The 10,713-nt window shown below is 37.4% G+C and overlaps 2 protein-coding genes across 2 annotated transcripts; both read right to left on the bottom strand.

Annotated features, from left to right (window-relative positions):
• Window positions 1-1,539: 1,539 nt before the first annotated feature.
• Window positions 1,540-3,940, bottom strand: LOC144640926 (uncharacterized; the record flags this gene model as incomplete). Its single annotated transcript, XM_078499987.1, has 4 exons — window positions 3,875-3,940; window positions 3,413-3,490; window positions 2,507-2,815; window positions 1,540-1,664 (listed from the first exon to the last, which is right to left on the bottom strand). Coding segments are annotated over exons 1-4 (552 nt in total), but the record flags the coding sequence as incomplete, so codon positions are not given.
• A 1,926-nt stretch (window positions 3,941-5,866) lies between these two features.
• LOC144640927 (uncharacterized) lies at window positions 5,867-8,957 on the bottom strand. Its single transcript, XM_078499988.1, has 3 exons — window positions 8,788-8,957; window positions 8,464-8,540; window positions 5,867-8,042 (listed from the first exon to the last, which is right to left on the bottom strand). The coding sequence occupies exons 1-3, from the start codon at window positions 8,855-8,857 to the stop codon at window positions 7,827-7,829; spliced, it is 363 nt and encodes a 120-aa protein (XP_078356114.1). The 5' UTR covers window positions 8,858-8,957; the 3' UTR covers window positions 5,867-7,826.
• Window positions 8,958-10,713: the final 1,756 nt, after the last annotated feature.

The raw sequence follows: 10,713 nt of genomic DNA, 5'->3' as shown, positions 1-10,713 counted from the left end.
CAAAAAACTATTGATAAGGGAAGGTACGTTTTTTATTAAGGGGGGTGGGCCGGGGTATTTTAGGATTTTTTTGCAAAAAAATTCGTGGCCCTCCCACTTCCTAGAATGTTTTGTTGCATGACCCTCCACAAACACGCACACAAAAACATGTGACCCTCCCCCCACCTACTCAGTGGTTCCTTGGGAACAAATATAAACAGAAGGGTTGCTGACCTTAACGCTTTCTGGTCGCTCCATCTGCGCACAAAGCAACTATTACAGGGTTTTTAATAACAGTCAGAGTAGGCAGCAAACGTTTTGGAGCTCCTAAGGCTCAACCTTCTAGGGGGGTTCGGGGGCATGCTCCCCCGGGAAAATTTTAAAATTTGGGCCTCTAAGAGTGCATTTCCTGCATTCTGGAGGAAGAATTAGGTTATTTCAACAGAACCGCACATTGTCATTTTATACAGCTAGAATACGTAAGTACTCTTAAACGTTTTTCAAATATTTGATTCTAGCCGATAGTGGTAAATCAGGAACAACCCTTTTACCAGCGATGGCCAGTTTTCTGGCCAAGCAGAAAATATCCGATTCCATCACCAATGGCCGGAAAACCGGCCAAACAAAACAAACTATCTTTCTTTTGGAAAAACTGGGCACTACTTGGAAAAGCACATGCTTTGAAAACAAAATGGCGGTCTGTTTCACGAACTGAAGCTAGGTAATGAACGCGTGAAACGAAGAAGACATTTTAGGGTCTTTTTTTCAAACCATGCGTTGTCCATGTTATGTTTGTTGTCACTATTTATGTTTTTTTCTTGTTAAGTTTTTTCCATGCCGAAACAAAGTGTAACCCTCCCCCTCCTGCGAAAAAAACAGGTTTGGCCCTCCCCAATTTGTAAAAAATTTACTGATGACCCTCCCCTCTGAGGCCCCGGCCCACCCCCCCCCCCCCCAATAAAAAACGTACCTTCCCTAAATAAATGTACACGGCTTTCTAGAGTTTCTAACCATACTGTGTAGTAGAGTCACATTTTGCTTATCTTTATATTTTTGATACCTTTTGCCAATTTCTGAGAATTTGGTTGTAAATAAAGGAAATATCCCAAGTTAAAGAATGCCTTCATTCTCTTCACAAGGCTTGACAATATGCTAAGGTTTTGATTATAAATACAATGCTGATACTAAACTGCTTGGAATTGTGAGAAAAGGTCGACACTGTGCTATGCCAAGTCATAAGAAATGCCCAGCGTGAGCACAGCTGTTTCTTAAAAAAATAGGTAACCTTCTGTGACTTGAGCGTGTTGCAGTTGCAAGGAATTCGACGCACACGAGCATCTTGCAATCACATTTATATTCTATCAATTCGCCTACCAACGAATATGTTGCCAATTAAACTGGCCAGGATGGCTAGACTTGCTTTAATAAAGGACTGTAACTTTGTTTAAACCTAAATTTATTAGCCTCGACATAAGGTGGCCACAAGGACGATTGCGGTTTCTGTCTTCATCTCACCGTCTTACCGGCGTAGTGACTACACAGTAAAAAGCTCCAACTCACCCCAAAAGCAGTCACTGTGGTCATGTCATCTTCCCCTTTGTCAACAATAAAAGGGTCTGTGGTTTCTGTTCCAGAAGCCTTCTCCTGAAGGTTTTCTTCCATAGCAGGTTCCCCTTTTCCTTCTCCTGTGTGATGAAAGATCATGCAAATATGTTTAGAGCGGTTTTCACTTGAGTGTCGAAAGTAAATTGCGTTTGCTTTGGTTTTGCATTACTACGCTTAGTGATTGGCTTAAAAATCTCGCGCCACTTTCTCAGCCAATCAGAACTTAAACCAAAACCAATCGTGACTCGCTCGTGCTAGTGTCAGCTACATGTATTTGCTTTGAGTTTTGATTGGTTCACTGAATTGTCTGTGTCGTTTGTGATTGGCCAGAGTAATTGCTTTGGTTTTGGTTTAACGACACTCAATTGAAAACTGCTCTATGTCTTCATGATGATAACTGAATCAAACAAACAAGAGGCTAATCAAACAAGGTGTCGGCGATAGAAGTGATTAAGCATCATTTGGAGTGCTAACCGACGAGCTTTAACACCAGCAAAGAAGTTATACTACAAGGGCAAATATTTAACCGGAACCCACAAGTTTCGGAGAAGACAATTCTAGTTGAACCAGTCAACTGACTGGGCTATGAGGCTAGACAGAAATAAATGAAAATGACGCTGCGTAGGCATAACCATTTCATAATATAAATGCACAAGTAATTGAGAACTGCCAACTAAATAGGTAGGTGTTAGCTATTTAGTTAAAACAGAAGCATATCTGGTTAAAACGCAAGAAGGGCGTTGGTGAGAAAATAATACTACACGAGGAATAAAAATCCTTCTTGGTACTTTTCTCAAAAGTATATCTTTCTTTAGGAGAAACGTCACTCTTTACATTAACGTTAATTTATATTTTTATAACTTTTGGCAAAATGAAAAAACAAATCATAAAATAGTGCTATGCAGAAAATGAGCGGGCATACCTTTTGTCTCCTTTGCGTTTGATTTAGACACCACAGAAAGCATCGTGTCAAACTTGGAATTATCGGACTGCTTGATGGCACACGAGTCTGAATTAAAACACTTGACTAGATAACAGTTTTTATTCACCATGAAGGCAACGTCACATCTCTTAGACCCACAACAGTGTCCTAGACATTCGTCCATCTTGTGAATTCCCGCCATTTTGTAATATTTTCCAGCCTTGGCCCCTTTGCTGAGGGTGACATTGTAGTTTACTGCACTTTTCTTACAAGGTGTCTTGTCAGACGAGATCAGTTCGAGATTTGCGGCTAATAGAGGAGCAGAATAATCATGTTAGCTATTCTTTTAAACACAAGTAGAAATTATGTAATGTATCGCGGAGGTCAACGGGGTTCGAATCCCGTTAAAGCACTGATTTTTTTCTCGGGCTTCTTTATTCCAATTGCTTAAATTGAAAATACACTGCGATGATTTACTTTACTTTATATTTACTTACCTTAGTTTCATATTTGTGTTTTGTTAAATATTTTAATTTAAGAATTTTTAATTAGTTTTGAGCATTTAATCATTTTCAACATGTATAATTTGCGCATTATAAATATTAAATTATTATTATTAATATCTTCATTTATCACTTTGACAAGTAGAAATTGATGTAAAATTGAGAAAAAAGAAGCAATAATGTAACTTGACAGACTGGAATAACTGCGAAAAACTAGACTGAGAAGGCCTGAATGATAGCAAACGTGTATGCACATAAACTCACAACGTATGATATCAGTTGTCAATTGAGTTTGGGAAGGGTGATTTATACTTTCAGTTAAATCAAATGAGCTAAGCTATAGCAAACGGAGTACTGTTGTTATCGGGCTAGCAGTTGCTTACAAAATTACTTTTTATCTTACCTGTGATACTTAAGAGTGAAAGTAAAAATAAACAAGCCAGATTTAAACCAGTCTCCATGTCTTCGTCGTCCCCACCGTCTATTCAGATAAAAGAGAAGCCAAAAATAAAGCCTCAGAACCCTTTTTAACACTCATAACTACAACAGAATGAATATTTTTTCTAATGTACTTCAATAATAACCAGCCATGTTCTGCTCTAAGACTGTCCTACAGTCCCTCTTTCTCTCCCTTCCCCTGCATGCCCGGTAGGTGGAAGGTCTCGCCACAGTCCCACCCACACATATACACTCTGCAGGTAGAAGTCGAGTGCGCACCAAGTTTTGCAAACGCAGGGCATAATGTTGTGCAGCGTATTCCAGTGTGCGATGATTATTAACCCTGTAACTTATATAACTTACAGAACGTTAGGTGATGTCTTCTAATATGTACGAACTGAAGGTAACCCCAGAAGGCAAGCCTTACCGAGTTTCGGTGACCAAAATCTCAACTCATCATTTGGCATACATTCACAAAAGTCGCGATCTGTATTTGGGCGTAAAACTGGAAACATGGTATACCGTTTACTAAATCATTTACACTATCATTCCAAGCAATTTTTATTTCGATTGTCCTAACCTCTATATAAACAAGACAGCCCAGATCAAACAGGTTTATCCAAGGTTGCGATGCTTTAACCAACTTAGTCTTTTTTGAAATAAACTGAACTTCTCATAAGAGGTGTGCACCAGATGAAGCGAAATTCATGTAAGCGTAATGAATCTCAATTTTTATTTTACGCTCCCTTAAACTGGCCAATTAAGATGATTGTGTTATTACGTTTTGTATTGGATGTTTGTAATCAATTTTCCGGAACATAAGCACATGTTATTCCATTTTACAGATTTCGCGAGGCTTTTAAATAGTTGTTAAAAATTAAAATGACTCAAAGCTCCCTGAGTTTAAAATTGGTTTTTAAAAACGCAGTAAAACTGTTTACAAACTGGAAAAAAAAAAAACATGTAGCTGTATAACGAACCGTGAATAAGGCACCAGAATAACAAATCAACTGAACTTGACAATGTCAAAATTATATTCGTAGTTTACATTGCTGTGTATTTTTGATCTTTATTCTCTTTAACCATTTCGGTTTTTTCCTCCAAAGAGAAGCTAATTGGAAACTTATGATAGGTACTCTCTTGTCTAATAAAAAATCAAAGTGTTGATCTCAACCGACTGGCAAACTCTTACACGACTTGTGCGCGCGATCACGGACCATACTGTTGTTGACAATATTTTTGAGGTTTTAAGTGAACGTTTTGCATGATCTAACAAGCGTTGCTTTACAATCAATAACAATAAACTAAATCATGAAAATCTCTATTTACTTACCGAGAAAATCCGCGATTTTTGAAGAGTTTTCAGTCAAAGATGAAGTCACTCACCTCCCTAGAGACCATTACTAATAAATTGAACCTGGAGCATGCGCAGTACGGAGGGCAGAATAGTACCTGCCAGTGACGACTGGTATGTTATGACAGTAACAATGTCTATAGAATGAATTGCCACAGTAATTGTGTCATTAATATCACCTTGTAAATCGCACAAATATCTCCTGTAAACAGACATGCTTGGCGTTTAGAAGTAGTCTCTTGCGTGTAGCTGGCTTCATCCGGGCGATCAGTTACCCTACTCGGTTGAAATGCTCTATATCGATCAGACTTCACGCTGAGCCCGAGATGTTTTCGCAGTGATATTATCGTGCGCGTTGCACAAATTGAAAACCTTCGTCTGTCCAGTTGGCAGGGCAAACCGGCATTAAGTTGCTGATATCCTTCTCGAAGATTTCCCGCAAGTTTGGACAGTAATTGCCAAGTGACGAATCCTTATGACACCATGATAACATGGGTATGCAGATATGAATGCTGCCATTCAAGAAGTGTTTAGCAACAAACTGTTGTTAGAAAAACAAAAAGGTTGTTTTAAAACTAGCAACATACAAGGTTTTTGATTGTTCGTCTAATATCTCACAGTAGCTTACAATGTTGTTGGCCCATAGAGTGAGGTGCGGCGTACTGTTTTTTTTTTTTAATAAAATGATTACAATTTCCATGGGCTATTTCTCGCGATGTAACTCTTAACCAATCAGGGTTGCCTTGAGATTCCTCGCTATAAATGTTGAACAGGCTATGTCTGCAGCTACTGTACTATCAGAAGTCAAATTACCTTTGTGACTTAAGTTCTGTCAGCGACAAGGCGTTCGGTAGGTCTTGATAGAAACAGAACGACATATTTTTTTAACAACATGTAATACCTGGATTGTCCTCTTAAACAAAGTTACATTACAAAATAAGGTGCCTTATCTCGATCAAACAAGACTTCAGCGGAACCCACCACCTAAGCTTCCTTAACGTGTCCCCCCCCCCTCCCTCCCCCCCTCTCGCCACCCAAGCACAAAGTGCAAATCAGAAACAAATATTTTCTTTCAAAGTTTATTTGTTCGTTTACCTATCATACTGTTTCGCATAACTACAACTATTCTACCAGGGAGTAATTTATCTAATTGAATCTTTTCGTTGATTCGTGCGTCACATGACAATGTTCTGCAGTTCTTTTCAGTTCGATCTGCAACGTCTTGCTTTCTCATACTCTCCATTTATTATAAACGAAATCGACTCACAATTATAACACTTACACAATCAATTCACTTTCAACGAATAACCAGGTGGAAACCACATACTCTTATTATTATTAGTATAATTATTATTATTATTCTTTAAACCAACACCGTATATGGATGTATTAATAATAGGATGAGATAATCCATGTTAAGAAATATATATTCGGTAACATCAAAAGTTCATAATCCTGAACTTCTGGTAACATTTACACACAGCTATTTCAACAAAGGTTGTCAAATGAAAGCATTAAGAGGAAATCCGCCAGGACTTCGAGTAGTTATTGGACAAAATTATGTACCAAAACTATTTACACCTCATTGCAAGCTTTTGTGTTACTGCTTCAAGTATCTTATCGAAAGAAATCTTTTCTAACAACACCAAACATCGAAAACTAATTTCGAAGTTCCACTGAATTCCCATGAATCGCTTAAAAGATGTAAGCTTTTGCCCATAGCTTGTGAACTTTGAATATCATTTTCTCAGACTCTGATAAGAATTTCTTGTACCAGAATTATTTCCACCTTATTGCAAACTTTTTTGTTACTGCTTCAAATATCTTATCAAAAGAAATCTTTTCTAACAACACCAAACATCGAAAACAAATTTCCAAGTTCCGCTGAATTCCACTGAATCGCTTAAGACAAATTTACAAACTGGCTACACGTGAGATTTTGCCTATACCTTGTGAACTTTGAAATTCATTTTCTCAGACTTTGATAAGAAAGTGTTGTTGGTGTTATCACGGATAATTACTTACATCTTTACCTTTTATTAAGGGTAGGAAATAACGCAATAGGATTTAAATTATTATGGTATTTGATTTTTGTCCAACTTAATAAATATTACTCGAATTCCTGGTGGATTCCGTCTTAAGACTTTACGACCAGCCCGAAAGGTGGAAAGGGGTAGCTAAACACTAATGAGATTAACCAAATAAGGAGTCCGTTTTGTTTTATACCCGCTACCTTCAGCCAAACTTTTAGCAGAATTTTCCAACATCCCAATTTCCCGAGAAAATGAAAAAAAAAACTTCAAAAACAAAAGATTTCTTAAGGGCAGAACTTGGCGATTTATTTTCCACCAATATGTAAAATTAATCTTATGAATACCGAGATTATCACTCACTCGGACTCGTCGAGGCGTAAGCAATTCCCGACAACATTTCCTGAAATAGCTCTGTATTAAATAATCCAGAACATCTATGCAACCTTGACTGATCATATTTGTAAAATGCTTCCTTTCTCAGTAATTCTGAAAATGTCTTATCACTCTTCCGTGGGAATCATTTTGAACTAAATATTATAAATAGTAAATAATTATGTACATACAAGATATTATACGACTGGAACATTTTATGCTAGTTTCTCTCATTCAATTATAGACCCATTTCGATATATTGAAATTCTAGCTTGTATTCAAGGCTCCGGGGAATGAAGCAAAATATATATCTCATCGAGGTCGAGGGTGGAACGAATAATTTTCTTGTTTTATTCCCATAAGCCTTGGAGCCAAGTTGAAACTTTCATATATCGAAAATAACCTAATCTTCGCTTCAAATCCATTGAAATAGTACATTTACGAAATCACCGAGACGCTTAGAGTCAAAGCGGAAAAATCAAAGCGGGCGTTAGGCAACGTATACATTTTATGTTTGTTTAACTCTCAGTATCACCGTGAAAATATGATGAATCTTGTAAAGTTTCCATAAATTTAATGTTCAAATCATTGTTTCGCAGTTCTTCCCCTTAACTGACCAATCACAGCAAGCTTTCAGACGAAGAATCACGTGCACCCGCATTCTTTTTGGCGCGAAGATAGCGTACCACATAAACGACTGTTGCCAAGCAAACCCAGCCGCCGGCCACCGCACAACCCACGCCTACAGCTAAAACGGAGCGGTAGCGGCCTCGCTCGGCTCTCCTGTTATGACGGGCGTGTGCTTCACGGCTGCGGTGATGTCGAGGGATCTCCGACTGAAAAGTTAAAAAACATATATAATGATGTCAAAAGCTTCCAGAGTATTAAAGGGGCTCAGATGTCGCGATATTGTAAGAAATTGTTGGTGCGCAAAACTACTTTCAAATTGAAGAAATCTTAAAATAATAGTTTTCTAAAATAACACCACCTGAAAGTAAGGATAAACGAAAATAAACGAAAATGAATGCAAATGTCGAAGATTGAAACGGATTTTTTAAAGACATACCTAAAAAAAATTGGGTAATTTTTTCAAGTGCACCGCTAATTTAAGTCTTACCTCTGAAGTTTTACCCAAGGATCATCCCGTTCCCTATTATTTCGACTAGAGGTGATAAACAAACTACCGTGGAGTCTGGTTTTACAACCATATTTTTCAAGTAAAGTAATGAAAACTTTTTCAAAGGAAAAAAACATTACCCTCTGAGATTCTTTTTCCTCTTCGACCTCTTCACCATCGGAGTCCACGAGGTCCTTTTCTTGAGCGTCCGTTTTTCCTAACGAAAGAACAACATTATAATGATAACAATCTGCGTGTAGGATCAGGAACCGCGCAGTAAGAATTTGAGGGGGGAGGGGGGAACCTAAACTCGAACGCGGAAACGTGAACAAACAAATAATTTTTCTTAGAAACCGGAAAATGCATTTAAAATAAAAAGTTTAAACGTTATTAAAATACCAATATCAAGAGAATTAAAAGCACGTTTTGTCATGCTGAAAATCACTAAAGAGGTACTCGCTTACCGTTGCCATATTGTACCGCAAGAAGTAAAAGAAGAATGAGGAGAACTGAGAACCAAATCGACGAGTTCATTATGGATTCCACAGCCTACATCGCTGCAAAACAGAAAAATAAATATATCGTATCACAGGCGTTCCAGACGTTGTTTGTGACTCAATTCGCAGTAAAGGATTGTAATAAAAGTAGCTTACCTTACTCTGCACTTGTGTTATTTTGATGTCTCTGAGGTGGATGAGTCGTTCAAAAGCCATTTAGACTTTGCCAGGTTTGCTTTCCACAAGCAAACCTGGGAAAGATTAAATCGTCTAAATGGCTTTAGAACGACTCAGCCACCTCAGAGACATCAAAACAACACAAATGCAGGGTAAGGTAAGCTACTTTTATTACAATCCTTTAATGCGAATTGAGTCACAAACAACGTCTGGAACGCCTATGATACGATATATGCAGGGTAAGGTAAGGTACTTTTATTTGAATCCTTTACTACAAGTTGAATTTAGAGCGATTTTTGAACCATTCTCATACATTCTCTTAAATGGCTCAAAACGTAATGAAATATTGTCGCGGATCACAAACACGTCTGGTTCGCTTGTGATTGTATCAGACATTTAAGTGTGCAGTATCGCTGCATAGTAAACTTGTGTATTTTTAATTACTAGGGCTTTCCACAAGTTGATCTAGATTTCCCAAAATGTTTCCCGTTATTTCTTAAAAAGTTGCTCAAAAGTTGCTCCAAAAATCCAAAAAGGTGCTGTTGATTAATTAAAGTTGCTCGAAAGTTGCCAAAAAAATCCTAAACGCTGCTTCTAATCAGGAGGATTTCTCTAAATATATACTGATTTTCCTTTGAGAGTAAGACTTCTAAGCAGTTTAATGAAATTTTACAAAAGAAGTATCTAAATAACATTTTAAGGGGAAAATTTGTTAAATAACAAGAATTTCTGAACTGAGAAAAATCGTGAAGATATCGATGACGTCATGTTTGCTGACGAGTTTGGTATTGTTTCAATGCAGAATGAGCCGAAAGTTGAAACATTCTTAGATGTTTCTACAAAATCTTCGGCAAACTTCGTAAATTTTCGGAAATGTTCGTATTGCCTTTGAACAACACTTGGATAATCTTCGGAGATCATCGGTCTAGAAATTGCTCAAAATGCAACAAGTTGCTCGAGAGGAAAAATTTGCTTGAAGAGGAAAACGTTGATCGAAATATGAAAAGTTGCCACAAAGTTGCCGAGCAACTTGTGGAAAGCCGTAAGTTTTACTGAGATGGTTGGGGTGAGTAAAAAAAAAGTCCGTAAGAGACTTATTATGCAACCTTTTTCTTTCCAAGAGACAAGAATTTGAACTGTGTTTTGTGTTTCACGCGTTCAGGCAGTCCCTCATAGTACAAATATTTCTGTACTAGTAACCTCCACCTACTCTACAGATCGGAGTTGGTTAATAAATAGACCAATAAATTTCACATCTTGAGCAAAAACTTTGTTGCAATTTTTAGAGCTCGCCTATTCGGATTTAACGATATTGACTGAACGTGATCATCTAAAACGAGCCACTAACTGATTAAACGAAAGAGGGAGCTCGGCAACCCAGTGCCGAGATTGCACTTTATTAAATTGTAGTTACTTCAAGTTAGGCTGTTATTGATTTGAAATTAAGAAGATTAATGAAACTCTGTCTTAAATTTAAACTGCTGACGTATCTTGTTTCGTTTGCTGTGACGAACGTCAAGTAAAAACGTCAGTTTCGGCCTCAGTTCCAGGAACATCAACTCGATTATTACAAACATAATCTAAATCTAATCTAATACATAAACTAAGTGTTTTTCACTTTCTATGATTCGAAGCATAACAGTGTCTTTACAAGCTAATCTCCCTTAAGAAATAAATTAAAAATTACAGCGAAAAAGGGTGAGGTTTTTTTAAAAC

This window comes from Oculina patagonica, unplaced genomic scaffold, assembly GCF_052425735.1.
Source record: "Oculina patagonica isolate OP01 unplaced genomic scaffold, crgOcupat unplaced565, whole genome shotgun sequence".
Classification (NCBI taxonomy): Eukaryota; Metazoa; Cnidaria; class Anthozoa; order Scleractinia; family Oculinidae; genus Oculina; species Oculina patagonica.
The sequence above is the reverse complement of the archived record's forward strand: the minus strand, read 5'-3'. Positions and strand labels throughout refer to the sequence as shown.